Here is a 17,456-nt window from a genome sequence, read left to right on the forward strand (position 1 = left end):
TTTGTACAACACAAATTATAGTAATAATAAAGCTTGTGTACAGTCGACCCCAGTCGACCATTACTATACAGGCGACCTGCTTTTTTAGATTGGACTTTGACAGGCTTTCAATTGTTTGGACTGCATCTAGAGTTCACACAATTGTCTGTTGCAGCCATTTGTATTTGAAAAATGATATTTTGGCCGATAGTTATCTTTCGCGACAGAGTCTTGATTCAAGTTGATTCGCACTTGAGTCAAGTTGAGTTTGCCCCAAACCTGGCTGACCTAGAGAGGCCATGCCCTGTTGACCACACAATCATAACATATGTGCATAAAAAAATTATTTGTTCACTAGTCTGGGAAGAAGCCTTCCACTTAGCTTCACACAATGAGGATCTTTACAATCACAAGAATACATTCCCGTTATAGAGTATGAAAATATGAGTATGAAAATTCTAAAACATCGGTAACTTGGAAGTTTTGTATTCGATAGTTGCAGATTCTATTAAGTATGCTACTAGGTGAATAAACATCTATCATGAAGCCCTGAGTATGCAGGGTAACATTTAGAGCTGTGTCCAAGTCTCAGAAAACCTGCCTGTAGGACTTGAGTTGAGGCAGTAGAATTACCTTGATAGAATTTAGCTAATGATGATCTGTGGCTCTTCATTTTTGAGGAAGGCTTGTGAGAAACTGGTTTGTTTTAATGACATCTGATCTTATGTTATATTGGCTAATGTAGTTGTGTCTACAAAGCCATTTTCAATCACTTTTGGGTAGTTTTGAAGTACTTTCAAACCCCTAACCATATCCTAAAGGGATATAGATAACAATTTATTAAAAGAATACCTTATCAAGAAATGAGCATGCAGTAATTATGCAGTAGTTATGAGCATATCCATAAACTTGGAGTTATCATCTTTATGCCATTTTCAGGTAGATATGACCGACTTAGTGTTTAATCTATTGATGACTCAAAAACAATCCCAATAAAACATTTTATGCTCTTACATCAAATGCTCTTGTTTTAAAGCAAGCTTAGGAATATCATAGCTTATAAACATTTTAATATTTTTAGAGATGTGAGGCTAAGGCTTATTGGATGCATGGCTTATATGCATTTTCATGCATACACATAGCTACTTTTAATGGACCCTACCTGACCAATAAAGAGGAAACACTATAAGCCTTTGTGATAAGCCCTTTTCATCTTCTTAGATATTGCTTGTTAAATGCTTTCTTAATTTCCGTGGTATCAACTTATTATCTAGGAACTTGAATTGATCTACATGTATGATATTAATTCATTATCTAGGCACAGGGCACTTGAACTGATCTATGATATTAATTCATTATCTAGGCACTCAACTGCTTAGATATAATTATTAGTATTTTGTTTTAGAAACAACAGAAAACTTTTCATCAATTATGCGTCAAGAAACTGCAGATGTACCGTATGCATATGTAATGATCTGCAAGTGGAAAAGGTTTTATGCGTCTCATATAAGCACTAACTCATAATTATAAAAGACGTTTAGCCTTTTCATTTCCTCAGCTATATATAGCCACTTTCCTCACTCTCTAGATTTTGTATATCAGGTGAGCTAAACGCCTAATTCTTTTTAGAGTTGGGAATTATGTAAGCGGCCAGTATTTTGTGCTCAAACTCCATCTACTTCCTATTTAAGTCGATTTCAAACCACAGAGTAGGCACTCTGTGTGATTCTCTGCGACTATATACACAAACTAGGAATTTATGAGCCTACTCTTTTTTACAATAAGTGCACCAGCAAACCAGGATCACATATGCTAGCTTGTAGTACGACATTAGGATCCCATTACAATCGCCTATAATAATTATTACAACTGTCTAAATCTCGATTACGAAATTGAACAAAATGCATTCTGTGGGAGTTGTCAGCCGACGTTTTTAGTCTTTCGCAACTGCGATTTATTGCTCAACGGTATAAGGGCCGACTCAAATTACTTTCTTTTTGTTAAAGAATATGTTTAAATGCCGATCGCGATCATATTATTAAGTTTATTATTATACGATTTCACGTATTTTGCAGGATTCATTGCTACATAAGGCTATACTTATTTTTCAGGTTTTGTGAGAAACAACTGCTTATGTACGAACAATCTGTTCATGCTAGGTTGGTAAGATAATTCATCGGAATCCAGCATTCTTTTTGGGGTAACAATACGCGTGCTTTGAAAACAAATTACTTCATAACATAAGAAAGTACGTCGTATTCGTGTCAGGCCTATGAGTTCTTATGTTATGCCATTGCTTATGAATTGTAGTTGAAATACTGATTTAACGATAGCACTATTACATTTAACGTTTAGATTTTCCTTAAAACAACAAATACTCTCTTACTATTCTTAGCACGCGATAAAGCTTATATATGAGCAATCTTTATTGTGGTAATCAATAGTCATATTTTGCAATATGTTTTCTACAAGGTACCACAGCAAGTAAACTAACTAAAAAGCAGGGTACAACAAAACAAATAAAAAAGAACAACTCAAAGAAACTATAGTCTAACTAAAAAACTAATGAATAGTCTAACTAATATAATAATGTTAGATCTGAATGCATAAAATATGTAAAAAGCAAGCTTGAGTATTGTTTAAACCAAAAGTGGACAGATAAAAGCTCTGTGAAAATAGTTATGCATATCTGTGACAACAAATTTCTAGTTATGATAACAACGTGTAATATAAAAATGTTAAAATAGGTAAGGCTATATGGTGAATGGTATTATTGGTCAAGCTAGCGGCAAGGGAAATATGGAATCAGCTATAACATCCTCTTTATGTATCTCTTCAGGTCCTGGTAACTTGCCACAATTTGTCTCTTCAATAAGTTTAACAACTCCCTCAAGTGAAATATCAAATTACTTTGAGCATATGTTTTAAGTTTTTAGCCAGCAATGTTTGCAATTTTATTGCTATTTTGGCAACCAGTTTGCTATATGAAGCTTGGATTTTAATTCTCGCCTACAGTTTTTGATAAAAGACTTATAAAAGTTTGAAGTCTGCCTATCCTGTAGGTGGGTCACCTCTAGTTGTAGCTCTGGCGTTTGTAGTGCCTTCAGTTTTACTGTTCATCAATTCATCGTATGAGCTGATAAGAAGTGAAAAATTTCTCTCCCTTGCTAAAAGTCTATGCAGAAAGTTGTGTCTAATGTTGTATCGTCATGATGCTAAAGTATCTAGATTTAGCGCTTCACAAGCGTTGGTTATGCCTTTGTTGGTTGTGTGTTGGTTATGCGTTGGTACATTAAAAACGAATCGTACAGCTATATTTTGCACCATTTCTATGCGGTACGCTTGATGCTGTTGACATGGGTGCCAAACTGCTGCACTATAAAGTAAAGCTGCACTGTAAAACTCTCAAACTGCTGCACTCTAAATGCGGTTTACACAGACGTGTGTAGGCCAGTAGTTTAGCTTGCTCCGGAGCATTGTGCAAAGTACGTTTGATCATACCAAGTTGTTGCTTCATCTTTAATATTTTATTGTCAATGTGAATTGTAAATTTTAAATTGGATTGTAAGATAACACCAAGGTATTTCTCCTCCTGCGCAACTTCTAGTGTGGTCTGCGCTAGTGTCTAATTTGCTTGGGTGACATATATGCTCTGGATTGAAGACGAGGACAGAGTTTTGGCACCAGGTTGAAGCCCAGGATTCTAAGGAGTTAATTTTTACTTGAAAGACCTGTTTGTCGGTGTTATTATTTACCATTTGGTAGATAGGAGTGTCATCTGCTAATAGACTTATACCACATTGAACACGAGTAGGTAGATCATTGATGTAAGCTAGAAATAAAAAAGAAACAATAACAGATCCTTGTGGAACGCCAGATGTTTGACCTTCAATAACTACTTTTAATTTCCAATTACATAAAAAGTTGTTAATCCTCATAAGTATTTAGTTGCTCATGTTTGGTACTTTAAATAACTTTTGCATCAGCAGTTTGTGGGGCACTTGGTCAAATGCTTTCGCAAAATCTAGTACTACAGCATGGGCAGTAATGCCCTTGTCTGCATTCTTAGAAAGTCCATGAAAGGTACCACATGGTTGTGTTTCACCGGATAATCCTCAATTGAATCCACTTTGATGACATTACAGCATTCCATCGAGAACAGCATTGAGCTCACGTAGAATTGAATGTTCAGGGAGCTTAAACAGGATACTTGTCAGAAAAATTGGTCGGAAGTTATTGGGCTAGTCTGAAGCACCTCATTTGTGTAGTGGTTTAACATCTACTAACTTTCATTCAGCTGGTTTGTTCCGAAGCAGATGCTGACCCTTTATATATAGTTGTAAGACAGTTACCAGTTAATATGGGATTAACCATTAGGTCTTCTTTACGTATTTTGCCAGGTTCTGGTAACTTGCCACCCTTTAGCTATTTAATAAGTTTAACAACTCCCTCAAGTAAGTAAAATATCAAATTTATTCGGGCATGTGTTACCATAGACATTCTCATCTGAGTTCAGGAATACAGCAATAATTGCACTCCAACTTGTTTGTATATAATATTTGGTTAGCATGAGAATACAGCTTGTCAGCCTCACTAATACCAGAAAAAAACATGGGCGCATGATATTAGTAGTGGATAACCTGCAAACACTTGCAGGTTTTGACAAAGTCGAGTCTCTGCATCACATGCCAAACTGAAGACTACTGACACTCAAGGGAACTCTAAATCTTTGATAATGTTTTAATCACAAATAATGTCAAACTCACGGCCCGCGGGCCACATCCGGCCCACCTTGTAATCATATCTGGCCCTCAAGAAAATTCTACATTATTGTTATTGATGGCCCATCGATATGAAACACTGATGACATAATACTGCACAGAACTAAAAATCCCATAATGCAATGCTTCAGCTACCTTGCTGCATACTTCTCGGATCAATTTAACCTGAAGTTTGTTTTAGAATGATGTTCTTGTCTGTTTTTATTTATATTTATGTTTCAAAAACATTTACAGTCAAACATGGATAACTCGCCCACGGATAGCTCGAACACATGGTTAACTCGAACCGTTTCTTTGGTCCGTTCCCACATAATGATAAATTGCTATAGATAACTCGACATCAACTCTGTTAACTCGAACAGTTTTTTGCCCAACGGCTGCCGAGACGGTTGTTATCGCTTAAGAAAATCACTTTATTCCAAGTCATAGAGGTAAACCTCAACTTTTCGTAAATCATAGGCGTCCTTATTACCGCCACCGGCAAAATATTTTTGTCAACGACTTTTCTAAAGGTTTTGTGAATTTTGATTTTTACCAAACATCCGCTTAGCGATCGCCTTTCGGAGGCATGGAAAAGTTAGGTGACCTTCGCATAAACTTCAAGAGAAATCGGCAAAATTGATCTTGGTTAAAACGCTCAAAAGAAAAAGATGTCTTTTTTTCTGAGCATTTCAACAACGATCAAGTTTTGCCAATTTTAATCTAAAAAACGTCCTGACAATAACATCACCTCAAACAACAAACTAATCTCAAGTGATAGAAAAATATCTATACTTTTTGATAAAAAAGTTTTAAACTTTACATTAGAAGCATTTAATTTGAAACAAGTCATTTATGCTTTTGATTTATATTATAGTTTCTATATGTACATGTATCTACTAAAAAATAAATAAATACATGGACTTGTGACAGTGCTCTGATAATTTGAACGCTTTGATAATTCGAACACTTTCGCTCGGTCCCTTGAAGTTCGAGTTATCCATGTTTGACTTTTAGTTTTAGTTCGCTCAATAAATGTTTATCCTGTTCGGCCTGCGACCTAGATTGTGTTTTGAATTTTGGCCCCTTTTACAATTGAGTTTAACATCCCTGGTTTAAATCAATCGAATCGGCGTTATATCTTTTGCTGGTCAAAGAATGAATCTCACCAAATGCTAGAATAGTTATAGAATGCTAGAATAGTTATAGAATGCTAGAATAGTTATAGAATGCTATGAAAACAAACTGCACTTGAGATTGAGCATCCAAGAGTAGCTACTACCAAGATAGTGATTAGATGGTTGTAACAAACACGTTTGAAGTTATTGTTTCTAGTCATTAATAAGTGAATTGTAAATCACGTAGTATGGGAAAATTGAAGCTATTGAAGGAAAATAAAAGCTCAAATGTTCTCTAACATTCATAAAAAAACATACTCTTTTAATTTTGATCAATTTGAAGCTATCAACTTGTGCACCAAAGATAAGATTTCTTTTGTATTGTGGGTCACCTTGGGATAGCTCAAACTTTTGTATGTTAAAGGTTGGTTTTTAAAGCTTTCGAGTATTATTAGTTTTTATTAGTCATTATGTAAATGTTATAGTTTCAGATAAAAACCCTAATGTTAACTTGAAGATACTTGAAAGTTTCTGTCTATGTAAGAATTATTTTATCCAGACTGAATTTTCTCCCAATGCCAGATACACTATCAAACGAGGCAACTGAGGGTATATTTTATTTGAAAGCCTTATCAAACTAAACAAACTCTAAAAATCTGATAAAATCAAATTTGTGAAATTTTGGCGTTTAAAAGCTAAAAGTTGTAAGATGTCATTTAAAAGTCGCCAAAACAATGCAATTCGGTAATCCAGATTTTATTAGATGTCTTACATGCATGCTGTACATAGTAGAGGTGGAACGAGACAGGTTTTTTAAGTTCGAGACTCGACTCGAGACACTGTCTTGTATAAATTCGAGACACGAGACAGTAAAATAATGAGCATTTGGTGATGATTTCACTACACAAGGACTAGCGCACTTGATATAAGAAATTGATAAACCTCTTTTTAAATTGAATTTTCTCCTGGTGTAAACGATTTAAATACAACATTTTAATAGTGATATGCATGTATTTTTTGTAAACAAAGGTGACACCAACAGTTCTAAAATAGCGAAGTTATATATGTCTATTAATTTTGAGCTTGATTGATAATAATTATTATAAACATATTGCTTTGTACACGTATATTTTTACCATCTATTGAATAGGTCTTACTTTATATTGTAATAAAATATGTAATGAAACCGATAGCCGTCGATCTACAAAGAAGTACCGCAACTAAAAGAACACACGATAGCACTTTCATTCCTATTGTTTTATTTATGCTAAGTTTTGTATGTGAATTATATTTAAATTGTACTCATGAAATTATGAGAATTACTGTATATATTCTTATATTGAGCTAACGATAATGTCATTGTTACCCGGAACACCTACTATGGTTGACAAAGCTTTTAGTTCATTTCTCCGTGTCCGGACAAGTTTTACCCGCAATTGGTAGTATATACAAGAGGCCCGAATTTTATGAAGGACAGTTGGTGTTTGGACACGATACGATAAAATACAGATATTTTACTCGCAACAGTCTTATTTATTAAATCGGATTATCCAGGGGGTAATTAGATTCGACCCGGTATCTGTTTTAAGGACACAACCGGACTGCAGTATATTAACAGGGCCGTTGTCCGGACTACATGATTAGACTCGGTGGCCAACATAATCAATAACAACAGGTAGTAACGGACCGGGTATAACTTTAAAGGCAGTTGCCCACAATCCATTACAATGTATGGAGTTGTTGTTACCGAGAGAAGCCCTGTTTTAACAGCCATGCACAGGCGCTTTAGTTCTATTTCCTGTTTCGAGTTTGGCAATAGTTAGGTCGAGACCAGATCAATCCAAGACGAGACAGGTCGATACTCAAGGTGTGTCGTTCCACCTCTAGTACATAGAGAACCTGTTTGATATTGAATAAGAATGTGAAAGGCCTAGCCATTTTTGTTTAAGAATAATTTAAAAAAGCTACACTTTTTGCTATGGTTTTCGCTCATTCGAAAGTTTTGTAGATTCTCTTTTATCTGCTTGATGTTTTTCAAGATATTATTTGCTCCCATTTTCTTTTACCTATTATATAATCTCTGTTCATGTAAAAGTTTTTTAAACCGAAGGAGTTGTTAATCAGGTCAAAAATGCATACTGTCTTGGGCAATTAAAAATGAAACATGATCATAAGGCTTTTGGTAAGAATGCCAGTAACATACAATCTTGCTTTTTCTTGCAGCATAAAATTTCATTAAGATAATCATGTCTCCGGTTTACCCACAATGTTTACCTACAATGTTTACTTGTAATGCTTTGTACTTGGTCTTTTGGATTCGTGATAAAATGAGATAAAGTGTTTTTGTCATTGCAGTTAACCGAGATGAAACTACGTGGTTTGTTGGTCTATTTGCCTCTTATTATCTCCGTTCTGAGAATTACTGATGCCGAGCCAGTCACTGCGACCTTTCTCGGAATCAGTGCTCTCACAATTGCTGGTGTCACTTTGGTCGGTAAACCGATATACTGCGTCATCAAAGAGTGCTGTCAGGATCGATGGATAAGAAGAGAGCTGCCAAGTAAGATTAAACAGAGGATTTTTCTAATCACAGTAGGCTTTCTTTGTCATTTGACGCATTGCCCAACAAATGTTTTTTAACATTTGAGAATGAAGTTAATTTTTTAGGAGCACCACACTTTGAGAAGTGTTTTTGATAGTTATCTGTTTCCATGTGCTTATTAGAATTTTGCCAAGTGATTCAAAAAAAGAGAGATGGATACTATAGTATTGTGAGTTATTTTATTTTTGCACTGGACTGGTGGTAGTCCGAGCATAACATGAGGTTTGTTTTCTGTATAGTTTTCAGTTAACACATTTTCAACGGACTGTTAACCTAGATAAAACAATTTTCCTGGTTTTAATGAATTTCTATTTATTGTTTTTGTCTTTAATCTTACATAATGAATATTTAACATACCTAGTAGAGGAGGATCATTTTGGGTTCTTAACAACAATTTGAGTTTTTAGTTTAATCAATTGATAAAACACTTTTGTTTACAAATATAATCAGGGTTTTGTGATTTTTAACACTCATTGTTTGCTGGAACTGTTTCCAATAGTTTTTATAATATGTTTAGTCATTTCAGAAAGCTCATACCAATATGCGTTTTACAATGGCTGGCGCTTGTCATATGAAAGTTATCATGTGGCAGCATTGCAACAAGGGAAATCAGCACACCGGTTACCAAACAAGCAGCATCTGTTGTGAACTTGTATAAAAGTTTAGCCTTTTAGGACACATTTTTATCTTTTGGAAACCTCTCAGGCAGCCTACCATTGCCCATAGGAAATGTTTAAGATTTGTTTTTAGGAGGGCAACTACAATTTATAACAACCAATCTGGGCATTCTGTTTGTAGGTACCATAATTTGACAAATATCATCTAATTGGCATTTGAATGTGTATTTTGTGCAGCTGAAGTACGTTATTGCTTGTTTGCTGACCTTTCTTCACCTCACCTTTTTATTTTCAGACTTGAGAAAAGACTTGGAAGCTAAAGTTTATGGACAACATTTGGCGATAGACTCAGTTGTAAAGACAATACGAGCTCACCTACGTCGTCCCCCGCGGAAGGCGCTAGTACTGTCTTTTCACGGTTGGACAGGCACAGGAAAAAACTTGGTGGCGTCCGTAATTGCACAGAATTTATATGACAGAGGGATGAAAAGCAAATACGTTCATGTGCTCAGTGCTACCAAAGATTTTGCACGGCACGAAAAGGCTGCCGATTACAAGGTAGGACTATCTGTAACTGTCAGTGAGTTTAAGGTTAAGCTGATTGTGTGCTGGACATGTTCTAAATTAATGCATTGCTCACTCAACATACATTTTTCCCCATTATAAGCTAGCTCAAGTTCTAGATTGAGTCTAGATACTAGTGGGTACTGTCTCTGCGGGCTGTGTTGTTATGTTATATAGCTGAAAGTTTTCATGACTAGGTGAAAAAGCTAACTGATTTGCTGATGATTGCATTAATCTTGGGTTTTCAAAGTTCACACAATTTTTCTCTTGATTTGGTTGAAGGTTACGAGGTCTGATGTTGTATACTCGTGCATATTTGCACGATGGAAAAACCCATTGCAGGCTTGGCTGGGAAACACCTCTGGAGTGTTGTCACAAATATTCAGGTTGCTATGACAATGCGTTCTCGTGTGAGCTAACGATATGTCAAGGTCTGTCCGGTTCTTCCGTTGTTTTTTTAACAAATTTATCGTCATGTCTAATCAATTGGAACAGCGTATTTGCATTAAATTTTGTGCGAAATTAGGGAAAACAAGTACTCAGACATTTGAAATGTTAAGTATTGCTTTTGAAGATGCTGGTCTAAAAAAACACAAATTTTTGAGTGGTACAAATATTTTTGTGAAGGTAGCGACAGCACTGAAGATGACGCGAGGTTTGGCAGACCAGCGTCGGCAAGAACCTGCTCGTAAATTGACAGTGTGAGGTCACTAGTCATGCCAGATTGACGTTTAACTATTAGAGATATCTGGAGAAACTGGATTTAGTTTTGGAACTGTTCAAAAAGTTTTAACTGACAATTTAAACGATTTTTTAACAATTTAAACAAGTCGCAGCCAAGTTCGTGCCAAGCTTGCTAACTGATGATCAAAACGAGCTCAGGATGCACACTTGCAACGATTTTAAGGAAGCTTTCAGAAATTATCAAAACTTTATTTTAAAGGTTGTAATATCCTTGTTTTTCCTAATTTCCTGGTTTATTAGACATGACGATAAACTTTTGTTAAAAGCGACAGAAGCACCTGACAGACCTTGACATATCATCGGCTCACGTGAGAACGCGTTGTCATAGCAGCTTGAAATTTTGTGACAACACTCCAGAGGTGTTTCCCAGTCAACGCTGCAATGGGTTTTTTCCATCGAGCAAATATGCACGAGTATACAACTCCATTCCGGGAACTTTTGGATCAGACCTCATATGTAATACAACCTCTGCCTAATCCTAAAAGTGCATCTTATCAATCAACATGTTACGTGGTGGCAGCTTGCGAAAAAATTATACCCCAAGGATGGGCAGCATCTTAAAAAATTATTTGAAATCATTCTGAGACATTGTTATCTCTGAAATTCTGAGAATATGGCTGAAGTGCCAATTCAGCAACGAGCACAGCCACTAAGGATTGATCCATCAGCTAGTTTTGACTTCTCAGATTCCAGTAAATGGACAAGGTGAGGGCTAGATGGCTGGGATACAGAGATTCCACTAGAAGAAAGAAACATTTTGACAGGAAGCAGATGAATACCTTAGTATATTTTCTTGGAGAACAGGCTGTAGATATTATTATTCTCTCACTGAATATTCCTGAAGACATACACGATGGTGTACTAGCAGCTTTTGATGACTATTTCGGTGTCAGAACCAATATTATCATTGAAAGAGCCAAATTCAACAAACTCGTTCAGAATGGAAATGCTATCGACATATTTTCATGAACAAATTAGATTTCGGTGCAGATGTAGCAATTGCATTGAGATGATTTTAAATATCTACAACTGTCAGATAAGAACCTGACCGGTCCAGGCGGTATAACTTTATCTTTTGAGGTTTCGTTGAAGCACAGCTCAGAGTTGACCGAAATTCAATTTGTTTGGGTACATAAATGTCACTGAACTCTGCAGAATCTAGTTGAGGGAGGATGTGATACCCACAGCATTACACATACCATATGATGTGTCTCAACCACGACTACCATTCGCAACAATCAGACAATATAGAAAGTAAGGGTATAATATCTAAAGTAACAGTTCCCATCAATTGGTGTTTAGGTATGGCGCAAGTACCGAAAGAAGACCCTACTAAAATTCACATATATGCTGATCTGACTAAACCCAACAAAGCGGTACAGTGAGACACCAACTTTAGCAGTTCTATAAAAAAAACCTAGCTAAAATATCGGATTTTGAAATTCATGACAAATTAGTCACGAACTCAGGATATTATCAGATACCATTAAATGACAACTTCCGATTGTTAATTACATTCTTCACTCTATGCAAACATGTTTGCTATAATTGAGTTCCCTTTAGTTTAGTCAGCGCAGGTGATATATTTCAATGGTGCATGTGTGACATTTTGGAGGGACTAGATGGTGTAGTGTGCCACATGGCAGATATTCTAGCGTTCAGCATCAACAGCGAGGAAAAATTAGATGAAAGAACATGCAAAATGCTGAAATGTTTCAGAGAAGCGGGAATGACTCTAAACCATATGAAATTCGTATGAATCGTATGCAAACCTCTGTGAAATTCTTGGGACTATATATCAGCGAGCAAGGCCTAAATCTAGATATAAATTGTATATGGGACATTTTGGAGTTACCTGACCCTACATGTCTCAAAGAGTTAGTCATTTCTCGGATCCGTGAAGGAATTGGGTAGATTCTCTTCTAAGATTTCTGACATAACCAAACCATTACATGCATTATTTGGTTAGAAAAAATGAACATAGGATACCAACTTGACCCAAGCCGCAAAATACATTAAAACTGTATTCTTTAAAACCTTCTGTCGAGAATGGTATGATGTTACAAAACAATTTGTTATAGTGAGTGACGCTTCAAATATAGGACTAGGAAATGTACTATTTCAAACACAGTCTGATGGATCTTATCGACTTGTTGCATCTAAGTCAAGAAGTCTTACCGACACGGCATCTAGATGGTCACCTATTGAGCTAGAAGCGTTAGGAATAGCGTGGACACGTTCCAAGTTTGAAATGTACATTTTAGGACATCCAGACGTGACACTTGAAACTGACCACAAACCACTCATACTTGTATTCACCTTTAATGCTGTCAATGACCTCACAATTAGAATTTAAAGACAAAGGCTCTGAACACTAAAATATGCATTCACTGGAACACATACCTGGCAAGGAAAACAACATAGCTGACCTTTTTGTCCCGACAACCCCTATCCAAGCCAGATGCTGAAGATAGACGACTTGCCAAAAGGATAGAGGTAGCCCCTTTATCTACAATCTCAACACTACCTGCATGTGAATATTGCCTGGCCGAACTTAACTTCAAGCAACAGGAGGAAAACTCTGCGACAGGAAATAAATTTCATTGACCACGGATGGCTCAGTCATCTGTCAGATGACTGAGCGTACACCTTCAATGTCAATTTTCATCGGTTCGTTTCATTTTTCTAGACGGCATTGTCTATTCTGCAGAAGGAAAAGTGTTGTAAAATATTGTATGTCTTAAATAAAGTAAAACAAAAATATAACCTTACGTATTGGGATTGATATCTGTCTGATTGTTTGTCGTCGGAGCTCGATGTTAGGACATAAATAACTTTCGACAAAACTTAAACTCATGATATTCAGCCTGGTATATCGACACTCAAATGCCTGCACCATTGGATCACCTGTATTTATGAATAATTGCACTGCTACTTATATTCTGTACTTTGTCGCCAAATTTGGCAATGTCGAACGGTAAACTAGATTTCCAAAATACTAGTATATGTAAAATAATCCTGATACGTACGTTGTTTTCTTTTTCAAGTTTGGCAGGAAATATCAATATTTTAAGGCCAGCTACAAGATTCGCGTTATTCTACTCGAATTTGAAAACTTTCACCGACTTGACACTTTACACTGTATGGAATCCTTTATGTTGTATCAAGCAAAAACTTTATATACATTCTCTACGTTATGTGGAATTTACGTTATGCGATTAATCCCTGAGATCCATTTGCGGCAGACACGGGTTACCAGAAGCAGTGATATCAGAAAATGGACTGTGTTATGCTAGCCAGAAATTTAAGGAGTTTGCTGTAAAGTGTTGCCTCAGAAGCTCTCACCAGCTTTCTTCAAATGATACCCTCAAGCAAATGGTGAAGTGGAGATGTGTGTACAAACTGTAATGAATCTCATCAAAAAAGCAACTAGACCACATTTCTTCTCTTACTGCAACACACATATACACAGCGAACATGCTCCAGCTGAGATGGTGATGGGCAGACGACTTCAGATTGATTTATCAACAGATCCGAACACTCTACTTGCCTACACTTCAGATTATGACCTCATCGCTGGAAGAGAATATCACTATAAAATCAAAATGAAACGCACTTTTGACAATTTTCACAATGCTAAGGAACTACCCAAATTGAACGTCGGAGATCAAGTCTACATACGTTATCTCGAAAAACCTGGTACGGAAAACAGAAAACCTACCCAGCAGATTCCTTGTAATTAATACTGACACTAGTGCAGTTCGTAGAAACAGAGGCTCATTATCTGTTTTACCAAACTTACCCTCAGATACTCACTCACTTGGGATCAACACAATCACTTGGTGAAACAGCAGTTCCAAACCATTCACCAGAAACACCAGACAGTTCACTTGCTTCCACTTGCAGAACATCTCAGGTTTTGAATCGTCCTCAATGCTTGGGTTACGAGTGGTTGGGTGGCTGATACTTTTATCCATAACTGTTGTTGATGATGCAGTTTTCTATTCGGGGGAAAATTGAATTTTTCAATTTTTTTATAATTAGTACATTTACTATTATGTTATATAGCTAAAAATTTTCATAGCTATATGAGAGAGCTAGCTGATTTGCTGATAATTGTATTAATTTTGGGTATTCCAAGTTAACTTTATTTTCTTATGACTTGGTTGAACATTACGCAATACAACCTCCACTTAATCTTAAAAGTTCATCTCATCAATCAACCTGTTACACAGACTTGACACTTTGATAAAAATCACTACACTCCTGATCAATCTGATGTTGGCAAATTAATTTACCAGGATCAGATTCAACATTGGGTAGAGGGCAACGTCTCTTCCTGCCCTCGTCAGCTTTTCATCTTTGATGAAGTGGAGAAAATGCCAGATGGAGTATTGGACACATTAAAACCCTTTCTTGATCACTATGACTCTGTTCAAGGCATTGATTACAGATCATCAATATTTTTGTTCCTTGGGTATGTCTCTTTATCTTGTTGGTCTTGATTTCCGTTGGGCTTTTTATATTTTTAACCTTCTTGTTTACTGATTGTCAAACATTTCATGTAATGTCATCTAGCATGTTGTCCAAATAGCTGTGGTTCTTATTAGGAATGCTGGAGGAGAGACGCTGTATGATGCGACATACAATCACTATCAATCTGGGGGAAAACGTGATGACTTAGAAGTGAAAGATATGGAAAAAATGTTATGGACAGAAGCATACAACACCAAGGGTAAGTTTGCAGGACGTTTCAAGGTGCTTTTACACAAATTAGAATTGTGCCATTTAAAATCGTCAACTGTAAAAAGGTGATATGATTAGCAGATAGTGATCATACTAACAACTGTCTTAGGGGGCTTGCGATGAGTTGCTGCCAGAAAAAATCATACAAAATGAGATGACACAAAGAGATGACACTGGTAGAAATCTATATATCATGTATGAGGTTTTTACGGCTACATGTGTGTGTATGTGTGTATGTGTGTGTGCGTGCGTGCGTGCGTGCGTGTGGGTGTGCATGTGTGTGGTGTGTGTGTGTGTGGTGTGTGTATGTGTGGTGTGTGTGTGTGTGGTGTGTTTGTGTGTGTGTTTGTGTGTGTGGTGTGTGTGCGTGCGTGTGTGTGTGTGTTTATTTTCATCAACAGAAACTATACAGAAAAATAAACTGCATATTAGTAAATATATCATGTTAAATACCAATTAATGAGAAAATAAAAAACTATAGCAAAATTCACTCAGCCTGAGCATGAGGTAATGATGATGGAGCCATAGGTGCACTGTAGCCCAGCTAATGTTGCGCAAGCCCCAAAAAACAGCCATCAGCAGCGGAACAAAGGCGGGCCTCAGCCCACCCCAATCAGAGAGACAGGAGATAGCATTTTACTTGTTTTTTAAATTAAAATTTTTTTCCATTTGTCTGGTAGGTTATTCCAACAAAAGGCTGTTTGATATTGAATAGTTTTTTGCCCAGCACTAGATGTAAATAAGGGAATATGAAGATTTAGAAGAGAGTGACGAGTGCTATAAGAGTGTGGTGGTCCCCCATTTCCAGATGAATGAAATACAGTATGACCCCTTAGCAGCAGCTTTAACGTATATAACTTATCTATTGGTAAAATATTAGTTAGAGTAAACAATTCTTTTGATGGATAGTCAAAGGGTTTATGACATATAATTCGCACTATGTGTCAAATGAATTTTAAATAATATCTTGAGATCTTGAAATATAAACAAGGAATTTTTTTGTTAGAAGTTGTATAATGGCATTGTATCTCTATTGCAATTTCTTTCTGATGGTGAGCTTTGTCTTGCTCAAATGTTTTAGAAAGAGGGATGGCTTTGAAAAGCCTAAAGTTTTTTATATACCATCATATAACATTGGAACTTTTTTTCTACATCAAAATATTTTTATCACAAACTAAATAATTGGCATAGAAATCATCGCTTAATTTTTCTGTTCATTAAAGATAGGTTAAACAATTATCTAAACCAAGAATACCACTTTAGGTAAAAATCAGAGATGTCCAGTTCAATGAAGCATGATGGTCCTTTACTAGAGACGACAGAAATTGAGACATGTTTCCAAAACAGGTTTTTAAGTGATTGACATCTATTCACAGGTGGTCTCAAGGTTTCCAGTTTAATAACATCCAACCTCGTCAGCCACTACATACCATTCCTCCCACTCGAGAAGAGACATGTTCGACAATGCGTCAACGATGAACTTGAAAACAGAAATGTTAGTTCTCAGAAGAGTGATGGGCTGAGAGAAAAAATAATAAGCCAGTTATCTTTTACACCAGAAGGTGTGGAACTGTATTCCATTTCAGGATGTAAGCGTGTACACGCTAAGATTGATCTGGTTATGGAGGAGGAAGGCTATCCCTGAGTCGAAGAGAAAAGAGCTGAAGACAAACACCAATCATAATAGACATCTGAGACTTTGGATGTATAGTCCACAAGCTTCTACCTATAGAAGTCTCTCTGGTTATATAGAGTGGTGATCCCTAAATCTCAATTTTTCACTGGCCTATAGGATGGGCATACTTTTTGTACGATTTTCTGTTTCTATGTTATTTTCTTACCCAATTTTTAATGGTTTGAATGCAGCCCTCAAACTGTTCATAATATTTCTTGATATTCTTCTGCTGATTCATCTATATTTTAATTATCGTTTTGCTAAAAGAATGTGTAAGACAAAAAATTATTGAGCACAAAGATGTTCAAAATTTGAATAAAAATAATAATAAATAAAATAAAAATAATATAAATAATAAAATAATTAATAATAATAGAATAATAAAAATGGCCTTCTCGGAAGTCTCTCAACTGTGATCGGAATAAGCCTGATTATTATCTTGCAGTTAGAATGTTCTGTTTATATTTAAACACGACAGTTTGAACATGATTTGCGATAATAGAGAGAAAAAGGAGCATTTAGAGAGACAATTTAGAGAATTGTAGGAGTGACGATGCGACACCCATTAAATGTCAAAATCTAACCTAATTGGTGAATAATAGAAACCAGTTGTAGGCAGAGTATGCTGTCGTACCAGATCGCTTGTGGATA

At 36.1% G+C, this 17,456-nt stretch overlaps 1 protein-coding gene across 2 annotated transcripts; it reads left to right on the forward strand.

The window, feature by feature from the left end:
- The first annotated feature begins 1,987 nt into the window (after positions 1 to 1,987).
- Positions 1,988 to 17,033, forward strand: LOC137406278 (torsin-1A-like). 2 transcript variants are annotated; one of them, XM_068092820.1, is made up of 6 exons: positions 1,988 to 2,090; positions 8,213 to 8,417; positions 9,372 to 9,634; positions 14,686 to 14,861; positions 14,995 to 15,119; positions 16,507 to 17,033. In XM_068092820.1, exons 2-6 carry the CDS (start codon positions 8,222 to 8,224, stop codon positions 16,773 to 16,775), a joined length of 1,029 nt encoding a protein of 342 aa, XP_067948921.1. In that variant the 5' UTR covers positions 1,988 to 2,090; positions 8,213 to 8,221; the 3' UTR covers positions 16,776 to 17,033. The 2 variants fall into 2 exon arrangements, with proteins under 2 accessions (XP_067948921.1, XP_067948920.1); XM_068092819.1 differs by having other exon boundaries at positions 1,997 to 2,138.
- Positions 17,034 to 17,456: the final 423 nt, after the last annotated feature.

The sequence above is a fragment of the Watersipora subatra genome, chromosome 10 (genome assembly GCF_963576615.1).
Source record: "Watersipora subatra chromosome 10, tzWatSuba1.1, whole genome shotgun sequence".
In the NCBI taxonomy this organism is placed as follows: domain Eukaryota; kingdom Metazoa; phylum Bryozoa; class Gymnolaemata; order Cheilostomatida; family Watersiporidae; genus Watersipora; species Watersipora subatra.